The 20346-nt window shown below is 55.0% G+C and overlaps 6 protein-coding genes across 6 annotated transcripts; 5 read left to right on the forward strand and 1 right to left on the reverse strand.

Moving 5' to 3' along the window:
- Positions 1–115: 115 nt before the first annotated feature.
- MONBRDRAFT_36113 (uncharacterized protein) lies at positions 116–1368 on the forward strand. Its single transcript, XM_001743555.1, has 4 exons — positions 116–162; positions 272–388; positions 555–683; positions 1011–1368. Exons 1-4 carry the CDS (start codon positions 139–141, stop codon positions 1134–1136), a joined length of 396 nt encoding a protein of 131 aa, XP_001743607.1. The 5' UTR covers positions 116–138; the 3' UTR covers positions 1137–1368.
- A 697-nt stretch (positions 1369–2065) lies between these two features.
- On the forward strand, positions 2066–3978 carry MONBRDRAFT_23354 (uncharacterized protein; the record flags this gene model as incomplete). The annotated part of the gene is made up of 5 exons (XM_001743556.1): positions 2066–2315; positions 2431–2457; positions 2568–2659; positions 2822–3583; positions 3931–3978. The coding sequence occupies 5 exons, from the start codon at positions 2066–2068 to the stop codon at positions 3976–3978; spliced, it is 1179 nt and encodes a 392-aa protein (XP_001743608.1).
- Positions 3979–4084: 106 nt separating this feature from the next.
- On the forward strand, positions 4085–7059 carry MONBRDRAFT_31438 (uncharacterized protein; the record flags this gene model as incomplete). The annotated part of the gene is made up of 9 exons (XM_001743557.1): positions 4085–4931; positions 4965–5056; positions 5217–5369; positions 5520–5710; positions 5833–5950; positions 6049–6137; positions 6270–6372; positions 6543–6649; positions 6747–7059. The coding sequence occupies 9 exons, from the start codon at positions 4085–4087 to the stop codon at positions 6871–6873; spliced, it is 1827 nt and encodes a 608-aa protein (XP_001743609.1). The 3' UTR covers positions 6874–7059.
- A 229-nt stretch (positions 7060–7288) lies between these two features.
- MONBRDRAFT_17908 (uncharacterized protein) lies at positions 7289–8115 on the reverse strand. Its single transcript, XM_001743804.1, has 3 exons — positions 8031–8115; positions 7789–7916; positions 7289–7632 (listed from the first exon to the last, which is right to left on the reverse strand). Exons 1-3 carry the CDS (start codon positions 8088–8090, stop codon positions 7542–7544), a joined length of 279 nt encoding a protein of 92 aa, XP_001743856.1. The 5' UTR covers positions 8091–8115; the 3' UTR covers positions 7289–7541.
- Positions 8116–8565: 450 nt separating this feature from the next.
- MONBRDRAFT_23356 (uncharacterized protein) lies at positions 8566–10220 on the forward strand (the record flags this gene model as incomplete). The annotated part of the gene is made up of 6 exons (XM_001743558.1): positions 8566–8710; positions 8802–9310; positions 9440–9542; positions 9576–9655; positions 9907–10059; positions 10083–10220. The coding sequence occupies 6 exons, from the start codon at positions 8566–8568 to the stop codon at positions 10218–10220; spliced, it is 1128 nt and encodes a 375-aa protein (XP_001743610.1).
- Positions 10221–10522: 302 nt separating this feature from the next.
- On the forward strand, positions 10523–17199 carry MONBRDRAFT_6208 (uncharacterized protein; the record flags this gene model as incomplete). The annotated part of the gene is made up of 6 exons (XM_001743559.1): positions 10523–10648; positions 10966–11076; positions 12742–12900; positions 13227–13304; positions 15002–15136; positions 15238–17199. The coding sequence occupies 6 exons, from the start codon at positions 10523–10525 to the stop codon at positions 17197–17199; spliced, it is 2571 nt and encodes an 856-aa protein (XP_001743611.1).
- Between the last annotated feature and the right edge of the window lie 3147 nt (positions 17200–20346).

Here is a 20346-nt window from a genome sequence, read left to right on the forward strand (position 1 = left end):
GAATGAACGGAACAGTTGTTGTGGCCATTGACAACAAAGACTCAAGCAGACAGAACAGTTGTTGTGTAAGGCAGAGCTAGTTCAATCTTCTTTTTTCTCTCTCCTCGAGTTTGGGCGCGGTTTCGAGGCACCAGGGCCATGTCGCTATCGAGCCATATTGTGGTACGTCAGCTGGTCGGAGATTGGTGCAATGGCTCTGCTGGTCTAGCGTTTGAGCCGGGACTCGACCCGTGGCCTTGCCTCATGATGGTGTCATATCTAAACTCGGCAGAACCCCGAGGATGAGCGGGATGTGCCCATCTTGAAGGAAGATCAGGATCGTATCAACGAGTTTGCTCGGTTGCATGCGAAGCAAACTGAACTCACGGACAACTACAAAGCCAGTCAGGTTCGTTGCGGGATTGACTTTTTGCATTGGCCTGATCCTTGCTTGATTCGACAGCCATTTCTTGAAAGATTTGACAGGCTCGAGACCCTCTGGCAAGGGCATTGTCTAGACTCATCCATTTTTCATTTTCCATTCCGGGTGTGCACTGACGGGGATATCGCGACAGGACCGAGCTGAGGGCTATAACGATGCCTCAGAGGAGTTGATGCTGCAGGACGATGAGAGCATTCCCATTGCGGTGGGCGATTGCTTCTTCATGCTTGAGACGGACCAGGCCAACGAGCTGCTAGAGAACGTACGTTTTCGATGCTGCCGGCGCGGTGGCACTTGCCCTCGGTGTTTGTTGGCCTCTGAATGTCTTTTTCCATCTCGCCATCCCTCTCCATCACTCTCTATCCTTCATCCTGCTTCAGTTCTATTCTTCTTCACCCCTCCTCTTTTTCCTCTCTATCTCTATCACTATTCTTGTTATTTTTGTGTCTGTTTCTCTCTGCCTCTGCCTCTCTTCGCACACTCACACACGCACACACAGAGCGTTGGCCGTTGCTGAGACTTGAACTTGATACTTGATTTGGTCTGTTTGGCCCCATCAAAGACTCACGCTTGGGACTTGCACGCATAGGGCAAGGAAGCGGCTGAAGCCGAAATGGAGGGTCTCCGGGAAAAGGTTGGCGAGATTGATGATCGTCTCGTCGAGCTCAAGGGCGTGCTCAAGGCCAAGTTTGGCAATTCTATTCAGCTGGATTAGACTCCTCATCTCCCCGACTCTCCTGGCCTCTTCTCCGAGCGTGCGCTCGCAGTTGAGCCTCCCTGTTGTGTTTGACCGAGTGCCACTGGGTCAGGGCGCTACGCGCCTCGCCAAGTCTCTCCTGTCCTTTTTTTTCTAGCCCCTCTCCTCTTTCTCGTCCTTCTCTATTGTTCTGGAGATTGTGACTTGGTTTCCCTTTTGACCAGACGTTGAAATTGAAAGCTTTTACAGACCAGACCGACCATCAAAGGCCAGACCACCCAGACCCATCCTCAAGACACACCAACCCCAGCCAACCTTGAATTGTATCAAGAGTCACACTGTCACACACTCGAACTTGACAACAGAAAGATGATGACATCTCTCTCTCTTTCTCTCTCTCTCTCAAATTTTTTGTTGCTTTTTTCAGCTTTTTTTCCCTTTGATGGTCCGAGCGGGTGAGTGAATGGCTGCATGATTTGGCAGTGCTCCTTGACTAGATGAGTGTGGCTTTTGGTGATGGTGACTCCATGATGGCGTGGCAATGATGTCAAGGACGAGAAGCCTGGTTATTTGACCCCTCGTCACCGTGTTTGGGATCCATCAGCCACCAGTTTCTTGCCCAATCAGCGTCTCTCTCTCTCTCTCTCTCTCTCTCTCTCTCTCTCTCTCTCTCTCTCTCTCTCTCTCTCTCTCTCTCTCTCTCTCTCTCTCGCTCTCTCTCTCTCGCTCTCTCTCTCTTTTTACAATCGCCCTCTGCCTTATCTCTCTTTGCACTGGCTGCCTAGGGCTCGACTATTTCCGTTACGGCCACACTCTTGCGCAGCTGGGCCCCGTCCTCCTTAACTCGCGAAGCCTTGAGGGTCTCACAACTTCAATCCTAACCAGGGCGAGAACATTGATTTTCACCTCTTGGGTTGCACCCATCTGCCCAGCTTGTGACGGTCACCATGCCGGGCGAAGCTGTCCAGGTTATTGTGCGGTGCCGCCCGCTGAACAAGCGAGAAAAGGCCCTCGAATGCGGAACAGTCGTGGAAACCTTCACTGATGTTGGCCAAGTCCAGCTCCACAAGCCGGGGTCGGACGACCCGCCGAAAAAGTTCACCTTTGATGGTGCTTACGACCAGAATAGCAATAGCCAGATGATCTATGAGGACGTTGGCTTTCCCTTGATTGAGAGTGTGTTGGAAGGCTACAATGGTGCGCATCTCGACCGGACCCCCGCAAAGCAGCCGTATGAACACTCTTGACTCTCTCACTTCTTTACTCTTGCTTCCCCCTCATGACCCAACATGTGCTTGATTTTCACCTGAAGGAACAATCTTTGCCTACGGTCAAACTGGTGCGCCCCTTGCCCTGTAGTTGTTTGCACTTGCTGCCACTCACGCGTGAGCCAACACGCCACCTTGTTTGCCAACAAACATGCCCTCACCCGCGCTCCGCATATTGAAGGATGTGGCAAGTCCTTCACCATGGAAGGCATTCCAGACCCACCTGAACATCGCGGTCTTACCCCCCGCTCCTTTGAGCACATTTTTCAAGAGGTCTGCAATGTCAATCGACCCACTCATCCCTTGCGCCTTGCCGCCAACCTTCCACTTTGGCCTATGGTCATCCATTGACGCAGTCGGGCACTCCCTTCCTTCCTCCCCCACCTCATCACTCCACTGTGCCCTTCGCTTTTGGATGCTTCCCTGACCTGATAGGTGGCGGTGCGTGAAAACTGCAAGTTCTTGGTGCGAGCGTCATACCTCGAAATCTACAACGAGAACATTCGTGACCTCCTTGGTCAAGACCACAATGCCAAACTAGACCTCAAGGAGCACCCAGACAAGGGTGTCTATGTCAAAGATCTCTCGGAACACGTGGTCTCAAGCACGGAGGAGATTCTGCGTCTAATGGCCGCAGGCTCCAAGAATCGCTCTGTCGGCGCTACACTCATGAATGCCGATTCGTCTCGCTCCCACTCCATCTTCACGGTCTGGGTTGAGGCAGCCGAGACCATTGAGGGTGACGAGAAGCTACGAGCCTCAAAGCTCAACTTGGTCGATTTGGCTGGTAGTGAACGCCAAGGCAAGACCGGCGCCACCGGCGACCGCCTCAAGGAGGCCACCAAGATCAACCTCTCCCTCTCCGCTCTCGGCAATGTCATCTCTGCTCTAGTTGATGGCAAGTCTAAGCACATTCCCTATCGTGACTCCAAGCTGACCCGCCTTCTCCAGGACTCCCTGGGTGGTAACACCAAAACGCTCATGGTGTGTGCACTCAGCCCGGCGGACAACAACTATGATGAAACCCTCTCAACCCTACGCTATGCCAACCGTGCCAAAAACATCCAAAACAAGGCCATTATCAACGAAGATCCCAAGGACGCCCTGTTGCGCCAATACCAGGAGGAGATCGAGCAGCTAAAGGCTCTTTTGGCCGGCCAGCTTTCCCCCGATCAAGCGGCCATGCTCTTAAGCGGCGTGAGTGGTGGCGCGCCTGCTGCAGCACCTGCAAAGGGCGGCCCTGCCAAGCGCCCCAGCGCCGTTCATGCCGAGCTCACAGCGGCCGAGGTGGCAGCCATTGAGCAGCGGCTTCGCGCTGAGAAAGAGGCCGAGATCAAGCAGCTGGAAGCAGACTTGAAACGTGACTATGATGCTCAGTTGGAGCGCTTGCAACTGGATTTTCAAGACAAGAAACTCGGCAAGACAGAGCTCAAGCAGGAATTTGAGCGCGCCACAAAGCAGTACGAATCCAAGCGCGAAGACCTCAAGCAAAATACCGAGCAACAGATTGCTACTGAACTGGCGCACAAACGTGCTTCCATCAGCTTAACCACAGACGAAGGCACCGATGCTTCCGGCAATGCAGGCACTGACTCGGCTGGTCAATCAGGAACCGCCACCGGTGCCGGTGTGTCAACTCCCGAAATTGATTTCGAGGTCATCCCGCAGTGCTACGTGGTCTTGGACAACAAGGGCAAAATGCGCTTAGCCGTGCGGCAAGCAGGCAGTCGCACCTTTTATCGTGCTGCCCTGGGTGATGATGGCCACCTCCACCCCATTGTGGATGAGAAAGGGCACGTGTACCCCATTCGCAATGCCCGGGTGGCTGAACACAAGCCCGTGCTCGGCCGCCGAGGGGGTGGACCTCAGGCTATCGCTGCACTGGTGGATGACGATGTCCAAGCCGCAGTTGCGGGGCCCAATGACGAAATTTTGGCTGCGCAGCTTTCTGCCGCGGGTGTGCTTGAAGCCGTCATGTCTGAAGACGGTGATTTAGTGGAGCTGCGCAATAGCGATGGCACACCTGCGACTGGCCTGGATCTATCAGCCAACAACGCCGTGGTCGTAGGTAACGACGGTTCCCCGGCCATTGCCGTCGTCGATGAAAAGGGGCTTCCACTAGAGGCCTGTTTTGAGCGTGGTCAACTAGTAGCTCGTCGTGACGAGAATGGCGAGACGTTGCCAATTGTGGGTCCTGATGGCTTGGCCGCTGTGCCCGCTGTCTCACGGCACGGCTGTCCACGCTTGTTGTTGCGCTGTGCTGTTGTGCTCGATGCCTCTGGCAAAGCCCGCGCCGCCTGCATCGCTCAAGATGGTTTGGCAACCCGCGCAGTTGTTGTGGACGCAGCCAAAGGTCTAGTGGGACCGGAGAAGTCGGGCAAGACGACGGTTTGGATCGGTGGCGACTCGGACGCAGATGCGCGCATTGTGTATGCTGACTCGAGCGTCATCTCTGCTCGCAACACGGGCAACAAGGGAGCAGATACCGCCGGTGCAGCAGCAAACGGAGAGGGCAGCACCGACGCGGCGGACCCTGCATCCGCCGGTGTGTCGCCACTCCCGGGGGCGCAACCAACAGCTGCGCCAGCCAACATGCCCCCAGCGTCCGTCTCGGAAAATCCAGCGCTTGTGGCCGAGCTACAAGCGAAGCTTGCACAGCTTCAAAAAGCGGTACGTGTGTCACAGCATTCAGAGCCCGTTTGCCCTCTGAGCCTCGAAGATCAAGGGCGCGAGCCTGCAACCCTGTGGTTCTTTTGCTTGGCTTCACACCTTATTTTGCAGTGCATCTTTCGACCTTGAGCCAAACTCACCCCTGCCCTATCTTGCGTAGATGGTAGCCGGAGGCGGTGCAGCCAAGGATAAGGCACTGCGCAAGAAACTCAAGGATCGCCATGCACGTGCGGAAGAACGCCGTCGGAAGCTTCAAGAGGCCAAGTCTGCTGATGACGACACGATGATGGAGGCAATTTACGATACCATGCAGGTACGTGGTGCCGTCTCGGCCTTTCGAGGATGCGTTTAAGACTTCATGGCTTGGCAGGTTGATCATTGGGCTTTGCCTGCTGTATTCAAATGCCCCGCTGCCTTGTCCTCACACGCCTCGTCCCGTGCACACGACTGACCCTGCTGCTAGGATGAAATTCATGCCAAGTCCAAGCTTTTGAAACGCGCCAAGGAGGTGGTGCGCGAACAAAAGGCGGAGATTGAGGATCTGCAGGCTGAATTTCAAAGGGAACGACAACATCTCTTGGATCAGCTGCGTGCCAACGAGCGTGAGCTACTTTTCTACAAGTCTTACACCCAACGGGCGTCGGACTGCATCCGGTGCGTGCTTCAACCGTCATCATCCTTCGCGCATTCTTGTGCCCGTGCACCCCGCCCCGCATTGCGGAGAAGCGATGCTGATATACGTGCCCACGTTGGTGTCTGCAATCGTGCTGGTGTAGACGTGATACCAACTATGCCAACGTGGAGAAGATTCGCAAGGTAGCCGTGTGGAATGAGGAGCAGCAGCGCTGGGTCATGCCCAAGGTCGTGGTATCTCGCGTCTCACTTCCCACAGCGGTATGGCGGCCTCGCTTTGCAAGGACATCAGGGCGGCGTTGTGTTTTGCACCGCGCAATTGAGGCATTCATTGGGGCTGACTGGTGTGCCTGCTCCAGGGCGAACGAGTCGGATCGGCCGTGTCGCGTACCCAATCTGGACGGAGCTTTCGCGAATTCAGCGATGCTGACGACGATGACGACCAAGGGTATGGTCCTCGCCCACCAAACTCAAACGGTCTTGCTTGACGTGGGACAATGTCATGTGCTTTGATCAAGCTTTCTGCACTTTCGGCGGGGCTCTTCTCCCTATCTTAATTCCACATGTTGTGCGCCGTCAGATTTCGCGACAAATTGGCTCAACGCAACGCCGCCAATACCGACTACTTCCAAGGCAAGCGATCCACAGACGTGGTGCACAAGATCGCTCAGCGGGAAGCGGAGGTATGGTATTGCCAAACCAATGCACTCGCATATCTGATACTATCCCAGTCACTGATGTCATTTTCTTTTTCTTTTCTTTTTTTTTTCCTTTGTTTATTTGTGTACTGATTTTTTGAATCCAACACCTGCTCATGCTCGCATTGTTGGGCTTTGGTCATATTGGAGCATAGCTTGCAAACCAGCTTGAGGACAAACTGAAGCGTTTTGATCGGGGGCCTCTCCAATCCACACGATCACAGCAACTTTTGCAAGAGGACGCCACGGCATCCCTTGATCGGTGCGACCGACCAACGAACCTGATTTCACTGTTTTTTGCCGGGTGGTTACGTTGAACTCATGGTGTTGCCGGTGGCTATGTGCCTTTAAATGCTTAGGCGCAAGGGCCGCGGGCGCTCGGCTTTGGAGCCTGGAGCTGTGTCGCTGGTCGACATGGCCAACAACCGACAGAAGCTGCGCCCTCCGCGTTATGGCCAGCAGCGCAACGGTCCTGCGGGCTGGTAATGAATGGCAGAACGCTCTGAAGCTGTCACATGCGAACTAACCTTTGCTGATGACACGCCTACCTTTGCTAACATTATTTCGACAGTCCAATGCTCAGCGCTCGTGCTTGATGTCATACACCCCACCCTCTCCCCCGGTCGGCTTGTGCCTTGTTTTGTGCAGAAAGAAATTCACATCTCTCTGTTTATTGCCAAGTGGTGTTTTCATCAAGCAGGCTTGCCTGTTCGCAAACCCTCGAGTGGTGTCTAGAAGCTGTTGTCGCCTGGGACCAAAAACTTGAAATTTCTAGCATTGAATTATCACAAGCGCAGTGTGCCCTGCCGTCCTGGACTTGATTGTCGAGAACAGGGGACAGAAGGGAGACAAAGGAAGGAGATGAGAGCCCAAGGACACAAATACAGGAAAGAAGGTGGCAAGCGCAGCTAATTGGGCTCCAATCGGATCTCGAGGTCACGACGGTGACGCTGTCACGCCTACGAGGCCATGTATGTCTGGCTTTGACACGTGGGAGCTGTTCACACGACGCGGGGCGCACATTTGAGCGTGGACTGGCGTCACCGGGCCGATGGCTATAGCTGGAACCAACAACTATAGCAGATGGGAAACTATAGCAGATGGAAAAGACAGAGGAAAAGGGGCAGGCGCTTTGATGGGAACTGGGGGACAGACTAGTACACGACAGGATTCAAGGGAGCGGCCTTGACATTCTCCAGATCCAGTGTCGCATCTGTCTCCTCATCTGTTTCGCCAACCACGGCACTGTCCCCATGATCAGAGTGAGCAGCCCAGTGCATGTGAGTGCGATACGGCGAGAAGAGCCAGCCAAAAAAACGAAATATCGAGCACAGACCAGCCGCGCAGGCCAGGTGGGGACAAGCCAGAAACAGAACGGGGTAACAGGATCGCAGGACCTACACGTTGTCGCCGCGCACAATGTAGAGGCCCATGGGCACGATTTCGACGCCCGAGTGTAGGGAGAAAACACGCTCGTAGCACTGATTCAAAATGAGGTTGGTTGATTGGTCAAACCCTTTCAAGATGCCCTGAGCGCAAGAACCCGATAGAGCACCCGAGTCAGCACGAGGCCACCTTCAAGACCCCAAGGCACACCACAATCAGTGACGATCAGATTCGAGTTACATTGGGGCATAGCCTACCGTCAAGAGGCGTCCATCTTGAGTTGCGATGGTCACTGCCTTGTTCATATAGCCCTCCATCACGTCGGCCGATATAGAGTTGACGGATCAATGGTGCTGAGGGAGGTTGTGGTTCTCGGCCGTGAGCGCGCTGCGATGACTGACGTCCGTTCGCGCCAGAAGCCCGCACAGACAAAGGTCAAGCTCAAGACTTCTCCCACGGGAAATTATGGAAACGCGGGTGCAAAAGAAAAAAATGGACCCAATGTATTCTATCGTTGCGCACGCCTGCGTAAGTGACATGACGGTCGAGAGCAAGTGCCACCGCGCCCAGCATCCAAGCACAAACCCATACACACACTGCCTCGCCCCAAAAAAAAAAAAAAAAAAAAAACCTCGTTGAAAAAAAAAAAAAATAGCGAGGGAGAAGCTGATGAGAGAAAGAGTGTCGATGTTTACACTTCTACTCACACATCAAAATTTCAGATTTCTCTCTCTCTGTATTTCTTCACTTTGGAGCTCTTTCGTGTTGTGCTCGCGCTGGAAACTCGACGCGATGGCAGCTGAAATTGTAGTGGTCACAGGCGCGACAGGCTTTGTGGGCTCATATGTGGTCAAGGAGCTGCTGGAGACAACCAGCTATGCAGTGCGGGCGGTGGTGCGCGATGCCCAGAATGCAGACAAGACGCAATTCCTTCGAGGTGTGTCCTGGCCTGTGGTTTGGAGGGGTTCTGCGGAACGGGGCTGGCTCACAGCACTTTGATCCTTGGCCTCTGATGCACGACCGGATAGACTTGGTACCTGAAGGCGATGATGGACGCTTAAGCTTTTGGTCTGCAGACCTGACCTCGGACGGCAGCTTTGATGCAGCCGTCATGGGCTCCCACTACGTGGTGCACACTGCAGCCACGGTGTCACTCACGGCACGCCATCCACAGCGGGACATTGTTGACGTCAATGTCAATGGCGTGCGCAATGTTTTGCGGGCGTGTCAGCAAGCCACTCGGGCTGGTACTTTTCGCCGCATGGTCATGACAGCCTCGGTATCGACCATTGAAGACCTCGCGCTTCCCGCCGGCCACGTCTTCACAGAAGCCGACTTCAACAACAGCGCCACCGTCCAGAATGACCCTTACCCTTACTCCAAGCGCATGTCTGAACAAGCTGCCATGGATTTTGTACAAGCGCTTTCCTCAGAGGATAAGTTTGAGGTTGTCTTTGTGAATCCAGGAGCCATCTACGGACCCCACCTAGCCGCACATCATTTGAATGGATCTTCGGCCATTATTCGCGATCTCATGGTACGGCAGATTCTGGGAAGGATGCCACTAACAGGCCGTGGCAAATGCGATATCTTGCTGGGCATTGTTCAGCTCTTGAGCCTTGGTCACGCCCGCACGCCTCCTTATCGTGTGCATTTGCGGCCGTAGACGGGCAAAGTGCCAATGTGCCCGCAACTGGCCTTTGGTTACGTCGATGTCCGGGATGTGGCCAAGGTGCATGTGGCACTGCTGACGCAAGGCACTGCCGGTGGTGAGTTGTGGGCACCTTTGCTCCGTTTGCCAGCCAGTAGCCATTGGTCGAGCTCCACCTTGCTCACGTGCATGAGCAACCCCATGCCACAGAGCGCCATTTGCTGGTGGAGGGTACATATGGTATGAAGGACATCTCGCTGGCGTGCCAAAGCATCTATCCCCAGTACAACTTTCCCACGCGGACGCTTCCCAACTGCTTGATGTACATCGGCGCTCTATTTGAGAAACGCTTGACCATGTAAGCGCTTTGCCTCGAACGTCCGTGGCCCGTGCACCAGGTCCCTGCTTCCCTAAGCTCATAGATTGAAAGTTCTAACCAGCGGTGCTCTCGCCTCCTGCAATGTTCTCGGCGTGTGCTGCAGGCGTTTCTGCTGGCGATACCTTTCTCGGGTGAGAACATTGAGAGGCTCGATGTGAAGAGCGGCGTGCCTGCTCAAAGTTGCCTGAACAAACAGGGGTGGCAGGCGCTACACCCCACTGTGATTACTCACTACGATCAGCTCACCCATGACCTGGTGTGTGTCTTATGTTTCGGCAGCAACCGCTGTTTGACAGCAGCAAGATTCGGCAATTATTGGGGTTTGAGTTCACGGCCAAGGAGAAGACGCTGAAAGACAGCATGGATGCGCTGATTGCACACGGCGAGGTCGAATCGCCAGCCGAAGCAAACTCGTAGAACCATGTGAAAGGACTTTTTTTTTGTGGAGTGCACAGGCGCTGAGTGGTGTAATATAAATGAGAGTCTTGACGCTCTCTAACCGATGCGCGTACATGCGCGAGTTGAAACGTTGTGCTGAGCACCAACCCTAATTCAAATCGACCAGACAAGCATGAGCGTCATGTGTTTGGAAAAAAAAGACCCTGTGTGAGTTTTGAATGAAATTTGGCTTTATGAGCATAAAAAGCATTTTGTTTGATGAAGACGTCACCTCCGTCGCTGCCTCCTCCTTCTCCAGCACCGTCGCGGACACCGCTATGATGGAGCGATGGTTGCGGCCAGCAGGTATTGGGTTGCTGCTGACTGTGCTTGCCGTGCAGCTGCAAGCACAAGACACGACGACGGCGGTGGCCGACAACGACGCAGAACTGGACAGTCTCGATGAGGTTTGGCCATCACTTGTGTTGTGCCGATCCGCCCAAAACTTTGACGGCTCTCATTCGACTTGCTCGTTGCGCAAATGCCTTCGATCTGCTGCCCTTCGCATCGCCTAGTACCTTGCTCTAAAGTCTGCTTGCGACTGTGATCTCAACGCTGGCGCCTGTGATCCAGGCTGCTGCTGCGACGATGCTTGTGCTACAGCCGATCATCTGTTCCAGTCGTGCCCAGCGCCAGAGGTGTGTGCGACAGTTGGGTTGGGGATCAACGTCCAACAATAGCAGTGTGCTTGTTGAGCACCTCGGCCTGACGCATGTGTCTACAGGGTACACAACATGCCGACCTATTTGAAGATACTGGCCCGTGGTACCAGCTACGCCGAGCCCTGCGCATTGTGCATGACAACAGCCCGTTCCTGGGCCACTTCTTTCCTGAGGTTGGTGCCTTCTTGATGCCCGGCCTCATGACTGACAAGAAGGTGGAGGAAGATTCTAGCATACTTCTTCTGTTGCTCATGTGAGAATCACTTGACAGCCTGATGCGGCAGCGCTGCTTGCTCTTGATACCGTGGAGAGTACACACCGCGTGGTGCCGGAGCAGCCCGAACGTACGTCTTGGATATTTTTGCCAAACTTGGGTTAACCTCAGCCGGCTGTCTAATGCCGGTCAAATCCTGTGTACAGAGCCCAATCTCGTGGATGCTGCACGTTATTACCAGGGCGAGCACCTCTTGACTGGAACTGGCTCTCTGTTGACGTATGTGCTCTTCTGCCCTGTGAGGCCCAGAACCCCACCGGTCAGCATGGATCTGTGATTTTTGCGCTTGGGCTGCATCTCATGTTGATGTTTGTGCCGCCCAGTCTTTGGGCTCTTGACTGTGAATCAGAGCATCCCGTTCTATATGGCCGTCGCACAACGGCAAGCTGCTCTCGACAACTTGATACGGGAGCAACATGTAACGTCTTTGAGGGCAATATGACCGTGCTGTCACCTACAACAGTCTTGACAGCACAGGTGCGTATATGCGTGTATGTACGAGAATAGCTGGCATGCCATCCATGGAGGCATGTCCTCAATCAAATGCACTTGCGAGACTTTCCTAGCTTGACCTGCAAGTGATGGATGCCTCGGGCAATTGTACCCCCGCAACCTGCTCATGTCGTGCCGACCTGACTTACACCTTGACCACGGACAACGGCGTATGCACTTGCTCTCCTTCTCTCTCTTTCCCCTCCTCTCTCTCCTTCTCTCTATCTCGACCTGCGTTGCGTCAGCTCTGCTTTGTTCCTTGTTCGCTACCACAAGCAAACTGCACACGACACTGGTATTGGGAGACACTCAACCATGATGCATATCGCTCGGCTGGTGCCGTCTAGACGATTGTTAGCATTAATGCAGTTGGACAGCTTTCCTTGTTACCCCTACACGGACTTGTATCGCACCGAAATTTGCGAGTCAGCTCGACCATTGCGTTTGTTGATGGTGCGTGTGCCTGTGAGACAAATATCCACAAGCATGAAGCCTCGCTGGGCTTACGGGTTGGTGCGTCTGTTGTTAGTTAATGCCCGCCCTACATCCGGACAAGACGGTTATTTGCCGGGTCGCATTTTGCGCATGTTGGTATGTGAATCTTGGCGCATCGCCAAACGTTGATGTTTGTCTGTCTGTCTGTCTGTCTGTCTGTCTGTCTGTCTGTCTGTCTGTCTGTCTGTCTGTCTGTCTGTCTTTGTGTCTTTGCCGAGCTCTCTGTAATGTCGATCCGCGACAACTTCTCCCCATCACTCCTAGAATGCCAGTGGTGCGACCGTGCCGGTGCATTGGCCTCGTGCAGCGTCAAGCCCGGCTTGTGATGGGCAAGGTGCTCGTTTTGGACACGATGTGACAACTAGTTGTAGCATTGACTTGGGGGAGGCACCAGACTTGTCAGCGTAGGTTCACACGGGCCGTGAGGACGAAGATTTCTCGCCTGTTGTTTGGAGCACATACAGTAACCCAGTTTGGCTTGGCGGGCCTTGGTGCATGCAGAAATCTTGATACTCTGATGTCTTCAGGCTACTCGTCCTCGGGCTCCACCTACCGATGCCGTGATGTCCTGCCCCAGGCGTTGACGGGTGTCTTGGTCGCTCCGGCCGGCTCACTGCCGAGTACCGCCATTGACTTGTGCATCAATTCGGCGCAGACGCTACATACAGCTCAGTTGAATCGCCAATCTCCAGAAGTTCAATATTGCAATGCGGCGTTGACCAGAGTGTCGAGCCAGGTGAGCAGATGCGCGCGTACGCAATTTTGTTCTAATCTTCTCAATCCGAGCAAATATGTGAATATGGAACTGTGCCTCTAGGTTAGCAACTGGACCAATGTGCTGTCGGCACAGGGATTGCTTCTGTATGGCGATGGCCTGCCATCCGAGACTGGGCCCGTTGATGTAATAGAGCGATATACCGCCGATCTGGAGGTTAGCATAATGGGCATGGATGTTTGCCTGTCTCTGCCTCACTTCGGGTGCCTCCCTCCCTCTCTTTCTGACTCCCTTTGCCACTGTGTCTTGATTGCTCGTTGTCTTTCTGACACTCTTTCTCGTTATAGTTGGTCAGGGACCAGGCAACCCACTTGGATGCCTCTGTGCGCGGTGCTTGTATGTTGCCCCTTGGCTACACACTTGAGGTGAGCGTGCATAGATTGCAGGGGTCGTCATGCGGATGGTATACTGGACATTGACAGCAAGCGTGCATTCGTGACCACTATTCCCGCGGCTAGGTCCTGACAACGCAGGTACGACCTGAAAGTGCACTTCAGGTTGTAGTGGGGGCGCGCCTTGTTCGGACATGGGTGGCTGTGCCGCGCGATCAGAGTCGGGCTTGGCTTTCCTTTGCGACACGGTTCGTTGAGCTGGCTCCGGCCGTGAGTCGTGGACGGGTCTGGCGTGATAGCGGGACTGCCCGTAATTGCAAGGGCAATATGTGCTGGCGTGAGTGGCTTTTCCCGGTCATAAATCAGCCATTCCCAGGCCCGGCCAGTAAGAATCTACTGGTATTTCTCTTGCTATTTGTCTTTGCTCCTGGAGCTGCGCTCCTCGCCGACCTTGCAATCATGCAGGGCATTGTGCCTCGATGATGTTCCATGCCACGGCTGTGCTGTTTGTGTCATAATTTACATGGAATAATTGTGTAATTTTCACGTAATTTTGTCGCAATTTAACTTGGTACGCTTCGTTGTTTCTTACGTACGTCTACCACGGTGTTCGTGCCGTCAACTGGCATGGCATGCTTTCTTGCCTGGGCGCCGAACGCGTAACCAGCCCTTGTTGGTCAGGTATTCATGATGAGCTGCCGTATCTGTGATTCTTTGATTCTTTAAAGTTCGCATCTTGAATTGAATCGATGATCATGACGAATTTGCATCGTTCATACAAACGACACCCATCTCGTGAAAAAAAAAAACGTGTGAGAAGGTAATGATGCTCTACGCTACAATGTCGGCGACACACCGTGATCAGAGGCCAGGATTGAGTCGACACGGAGCCAAACTCGAGTCCCTTATGCACCGGCACACTCGCATCATCGCCCGGTTGCCATTCCAACCCTTTTCTCACCAATTGCAGGCGGCTGTCGAGCGACGCTTATGAAGCAAACTGCTGCATAAAGTATCATCGGTATAAGGCACATCGGCATTTACATTCAACTCAAAGTAGAAATTCATCTGCAATAACTTGGAAGGCAACAACACCTTGTCAATAACATCCACACAACCTGATCCATGTCTTTCATTCACTAAAAAGTCCCAACACGAAAACACACACACACACGCACACACACACATACAAGAGAAGAAAGAAAACAATTGTTGCTGCATGACGTGCTTCTTCTTGTCTTTTGTTGGGTTCTTCTTCCTTCACAAGGTAACGTCGAGTGCGTCAGATTTTCAAAACGGCAGCCTCCTCGGAACTTGAACTGCGCTCATCTCACTTTCCCCCTCCAACGGAAAATACCGTTTACCGTTTTTTTTCTTCTCTCTCTCTCTCTCTCGTTCTCTCTCGTTCTCTCTCGGTAAACGCGTCCGCAGTTACTTCATCGTCGGCGTCGCTGAATCTGAATCTGGGTCACGAGACTGCGCCGAACCAGCAGTGGCTTGGGTCGGCTGCCCTTTTTTTTTTGTTTTTTTTTCTTCTGGATCAAGGTGCAGCAATCAAAGAGTGACAAGGCAAGATGGATGACGGTGCGGCAACGGCACCCTCAGTGCCTCAGGTGTCCGTGGCTCCGCCTCAAGAAACCTCAGCACCTGGCGTAGGCTCAGTTGAGCCCGCCGTTCCTTCCAGTCCCGTGAATCGCGCACCCATTCCCGCAGTCCCGCCCATCCCCGAGGCGCCTGCCGCCGCATCGCACGCGCCCGCCACCCCACAAACCCCTCGCAACGCCCCCAGCACCGATAGCGATGCCCGTTCCTCCGCCAAGCGTTCAGCCAAGAACCGAAGCTCCCTCAAAGCTGATCGCGTCAAGGTATGATGACGTATCCTGACAGGCATCCTTTCCCCCCCCCCCCCCCCCGATATTCTCCGCTTTTCGTCCCTCACGCTCCTTCCTGGCCTGGAGGTACGCAGGTCTGCAAGATGATCGACCCACAACGGAATGGCAGCCGCGTGTGCAAAGTGTCCGATGCGTTGAACGCGTGCGGCATCACTGCCAGTCCCGCCGCTGTGAGCCACTGGCTTCGCGGCTGGCGCCATGGTGACCTCGTCGAGGCCAACGGCTCCCTGCACCGCTCCAACCCGCTGCAGTTCCCAGAGCTCGACGAGCACATGCGCAAGTACGTCGAGGACCACATGATTGCGGCCAGCTTGGGGTTTGGCCAGAACTGGCGGTCCCTCAAGGAGGAGGCAGCGGCATTTGCCAAGGCTCGTTGCGAGCGTGGGGACGAGAAATACGCCAACTTTCAAAACTCCCATGGCTGGCTTGCACGCTTCTGCAAGCGGTACGGTGTCAAGGCTCGCCTGCTTCGGGGTGTGAGCGGCCCCGCGCTGCCGGACAACGATGAAGTCCGCCCAGCCATGGAGACCTATCGCAGCAGCATCGACGAACTCGCACAGCAGCACAACGTCGATGCCGAGCGCATCTACTGTATGGACGAGTTTACGCTCTTTTACAACCAGCCCCCGCAGGGGCTATACAGCCCACTGGAATTCCAGGAGCCCAGCGGTTCCAATCATATGATCGACGATGCCCGGTTGACCGGTCTCGCCTGCGTCAACGCCACCGGCAGCCATGCCATTCCGTGCGCTGCCGTGTCCAACCTCGAGAAACCGTACAGCTTCGTCTCGCTCCCCAAACTACCGGGGCTGCCTGTGCCCTACATGCCGCAAAGCCGGGGCTGGGTGGACGAACACGTGCTGCTGTGGTGGTTCACCGACGTTTTCCAGCCGGCCATCAAGGCCCGCCACGGTGAGCGGGACGTCATTCTCATCCTTGACAGTGCCCCTGTTCACGTCAAGACTGAGCTCCCGCTGCAAAAGCCTTCCTTCCCCAATGTGCACCTCTCCTTCCTGCCCGCCTGCTCTGTCAGCAACTTCCAGCCCCTGACCCGGGGCATCACGGCAGTCTTCAAGACGTTCTATAAGGCCATGCTACTGCAGCGCACCGTCACCTGCATTCCCAACGGCGCGACCCTGCACCAATTGCGCTTCACGGCCGATCCCAGTGGTCACCCCCCTCCAGACAGCGGGCTCATCCATGGCGCCCGCGCCAGCATGCTGGAGGCGCTCGAGCTGATGAACGAAGCCTGGTCTCGGCTCAGCCCAGACACCATCACTATCAGCTGGCGACAGGCCGATTGCCTCTCGCAGCGCCTGATCGACACCATTCCCATCGCTACGGATGCGTTTACTTATCCAGCCAACAGCGTCGTGGCCCCGAACCAACTGGAAAGTGCTCGAGCCGAATTGACGGATGCCTTCGATCGTGTTCTTGCCGTTGCGCGGGAAGCCATGCAAGGCGTCGAGGCCTCAAACCAGGACCAGAATATCCTTACAACAGTCATGGTCCGCGAGGTGCTGGGTGCGCTGGCCTTGCGCGTAGGCCCAGATACCAGCAGCGTACAGATCCGTGAAGCTTTGCATTGTTATGCAACCATCGAAGATGATCCCCGACTGCTGCCCACCATTGCGGTCTCCATGATGCAGAGCCAGCCCGTGCCCACCCCCGCGCCCCCATATCCTCTCATGTCCAACGCGGTCGGATCGCAACGCGACCTCTCTCCCGCCGAAATTTTGGAGCGCGGTGCTGCCGACCTTTTGCGTATCGACCCCATTCGTGTCCTAGGCTGGCCCGAGGATGCTGTGGACGAATGGGAGGCGGCCAAGGCCTCTTTGCGAAAGCTGCAAGCCTTGGCTCAAGCCAAACTGGCACGTGGTGTCAACATGGTTGACCCCGTTGGTCCAGCCCAGGTTGAGCCCTCGGCCGTCCCCGTTACAGCTGCCTCTGCCACGACGACGGCGCCCCCTGCGGCAGCCGAATCCACTACAGCTGCCCCAACTCAGCAAGGGCCACCAGTAGTGCAAGCCCCGTAATTGTCGAGTGTCCCATGGACTCTAGCCAGTCCCATCAGGGCCAGGCCACAGGCACATTGTCAACACCCCCTGCCCCCTTCCTCCTCTCTTTTCATTTTACCGTCCACAAGTTTTTCATCGACTTGTGCACCCCGCACCCATGCGTGAGTGTGTGGCTATAACAATCGTAGGTTGACGAGCGTGCCCATTCGAGTGTCCGTGCAATTGATATGTCTCAGCTTACGATGGCTGTCGAGAAAAACACTTGGCAGCAGCAGCAGCACCACCACCACCATCCTTGCCTTCGCTACAAACACCTTGACATGGCGGCACATCCATTCAGACTATGGGACAGACCATGTCCAACCACCATGTCAAACCAACAAAAAAAAAAAACAAAAACAGAAAACCAACACAACAATCACACACACACACACACACACACACACACACACACACGCACACAAAAAACAACAACACCACGATTGACACTGCGCAAGGAGCTGTTTGTTTGAAGGGCTGAGTTTGTGTGCTGACCTGCACTTCCCACGTCCGTCACCGCACTCGACATCATGGTGTGAGCATGGTGACGGTCTTTGAATGCTTTGGACGAGTGAATGCTCATAAAAAACATTAGTTTTTTTGGCAAGCGATACGTTGCCGCGACATGGCGCCGTGAGAACACACGCTGTCACTGCTTCAAGATCGTCTCTTGAAGCCAGCTAGCTGGTCGCTCCCTCACCAACGCCACCATGAGCGCGTCGAGTGCTGGAAGGCTGCTGGCACCCAACGGTCGACCCCGAAGTGCTAGTGCTCCTGGGCTGGACCCATGTAGCTCCCCAAGCTCACCCTCGGCTCCTGTACCTGCCGACACGAATGCCAGCACCCACCCGCCTCCGTTGAACCATTGTATGAGCCCTTGCTCCCCCATCGTGCAGCGCGCGCACTCTGGCTCCCCAACCGAGGCCAAAACCGGGTTAAACGATCAGCCGTTCTTTGTGCTCGCCACCTACGAGGGTGAGGTCATGAGCTCTGACATACACATAAAAGATCTGGAGCAGGCGCAACGCGACGAACTTGTGGAGGCAGCCATCGAAACCTGTCTCAGGGCAAGCTCAGCGATTCGAGTCAACGCGCGTGCCATCATCACAAGCCACGGCGACAAGATGCAGCTTGAAACACTGGAGGGAGACGCCAAAATCCTCATGACTTGGCGCAAACTCAACACAGCCTATTGTGGACGAACAACCCACTATCCCACTTGCTTCGTCCTGGTGCGCAGCGTGAGTCAGGGCACGCTGTGTGAGATCTTCTCCACAGCCTCAACCTTGGAGGTGAGTTAACCCAAACGTGAGCTCCTAATCTTCTCAATCCTCGCATAATTACACTCACATCCCCTTTGTGGCAGGCGAGTCGGTGCATCAGCGTGCTTGGCCGCTCTTTTCAGCGCTCAGCATTGGTTGAGCCAGTGGTTCCACTCGTGTCGCTGGGTTCGAGTCACACTTCACCATACGCGGCGCCACACTGCACCTACGAATGTGCGGCCACGCACGCTATGGTGGTTGAACTGTCTCACTCGCACCCAGATCTTCGAGCGCATGTGGTGGACTTTTACTTGGGAAGTCAACCCACTCTAACCGTCAACACTCAGATCTCGCGCCTGCGGCTGACCAGTGACACGCTCTCACTTCAGAAGAATGGGGGTAGCGAGCCGCACTGGCTCTCGTTGTCCCTGTCAGAGGTGGGCGAGCTGGGGCATCATTCCAACAGCCGATCCACTGTGTGGTTTGAGCTGGAGGACAGTGCGCTCGATACGTCATTCTTTGGCATGGTGGAGCTCCGCGACGCCATCGCGGTACGGACCCACATGCTTCACAACTTTCAACCAGCTGCAGGAGAGATGTACTTCTGCACCTAGCCATCGGGGCTGTTCAAATCTGTGCCTCGCTCATGACACTCGTATGTCTTGGTTGACAGGCCGGTGTGCTGTTGCTGCACTTGTACCGCGCACGAAACATGGATCGTGACGCTTCCAGCGGAGCCGTCTCAAGTGCCAGAGCCCATCAGGGACGGATTACAGAGCTTCAAGTCCTGCTTGACTGTGCGTTGTCGCTTGCATCGCCGGAGTCAAGCTTGCTTGCTCCTTTCGGTTCAATTTCGTTGCATTCCGACCGTCTTACACGCCATGGGTACCGTTGCAACAGGGCTGACTCCGACTGAACTCATCACTACCTTTGACGAGTTTTATGACACCGAGCCCGAGCACATGCAGGCAGAAGTTCGAAAACAGTTTTTGGCCACCAAGGCCTCACAGCAGAGCGACGAGCAGCAGGTTGCCGTGCTTATGGATGTGTTTGCACACCACGTCGTCGCAGCGTCTCGCGCTCGCTCGCGTTCTTCCAGCAAGGTCGGTAGCACAGTTGGATAGCCGGGATAGAGTCAGGCAGTGCACGTCGCGAGGCGTCGCTGCTTCTTGGGGGGGGGGGGGGGGCTCTGCAACACTAGGGGTTTGACTCATTCACATTCAACCGGTGACACATGGCGTAGAGTTCGCGCCTGGGCGTGCGAGGCCTGCGCACCGCCTTAGCCGCCTCATGGGAGAGCCTAGTGGGGCCGCGCAAGGTGAACCTCTTTGCCTTTGCTAGTAGATTTGCGTAGTCTTGTAGTGTTGCTGTCAAGTGCTAGCCGTGGCTGAAGCAACTCAACCTGCACTTTCCATCCCTTTAGGAGCGTCAGGGCCGGCGCGATCAGGCCTGCTCTCCAACACCGATGCAGTCTGCAGAAATGGCCACTGGGTGGACAGGTGGCGAAGCGGCCTCGCCGAAGGAGCCGTCACCTTTGACTTCGCCCCTCGTGGATCGACGGCAGTCAGCCCCTCTCCCGCGGCTTCGACTTTCACAAGATACAGCCACTACAACGACGCCGGACGCGATGCCCACACCGCACCACAGCAATGTGGTGATCGAGGATGACGATGATGACCAAGATCAACTCTTTGTCTTGCCACTCACCCCCTTTCCCTCACGAAGCAGCGACGTGCCCGGGACACCAGATATGAACAGTGCAATGTGGCGCGAAAACTTGTTCGAGCGCGTATCGGGGCGTAGTCCTCGCATCCTCACGCCGGGTCGCCATTCTGAAAGCGTGAAGCGCCAACGGCGGCTCTCA

The sequence above is a fragment of the Monosiga brevicollis genome, genomic scaffold (assembly GCF_000002865.3).
Source record: "Monosiga brevicollis MX1 MONBRscaffold_4 genomic scaffold, whole genome shotgun sequence".
NCBI classification, from domain to species: Eukaryota; class Choanoflagellata; order Craspedida; family Salpingoecidae; genus Monosiga; species Monosiga brevicollis.

Bases quoted from the DNA above. Each gene is read 5' to 3' on its own strand.
- MONBRDRAFT_36113 (XM_001743555.1), top strand. From the start codon at position 139: ATGTCGCTATCGAGCCATATTGTG. The intron at 389-554 runs GTTCGTTGCGGG...ATATCGCGACAG, and splicing joins ACAACTACAAAGCCAGTCAG to GACCGAGCTGAGGGCTATAA. The intron at 684-1,010 runs GTACGTTTTCGA...TTGCACGCATAG, and splicing joins CCAACGAGCTGCTAGAGAAC to GGCAAGGAAGCGGCTGAAGC.
- MONBRDRAFT_17908 (XM_001743804.1), bottom strand. From the start codon at position 8,090: ATGGAGGGCTATATGAACAAGGCAGTGACCATCGCAACTCAAGATGGA. The intron at 7,917-8,030 runs GTAGGCTATGCC...TCTTGCGCTCAG, and splicing joins AAGATGGACGCCTCTTGACG to GGCATCTTGAAAGGGTTTGA. The intron at 7,633-7,788 runs GTAGGTCCTGCG...TCATGGGGACAG, and splicing joins ATTGTGCGCGGCGACAACGT to TGCCGTGGTTGGCGAAACAG.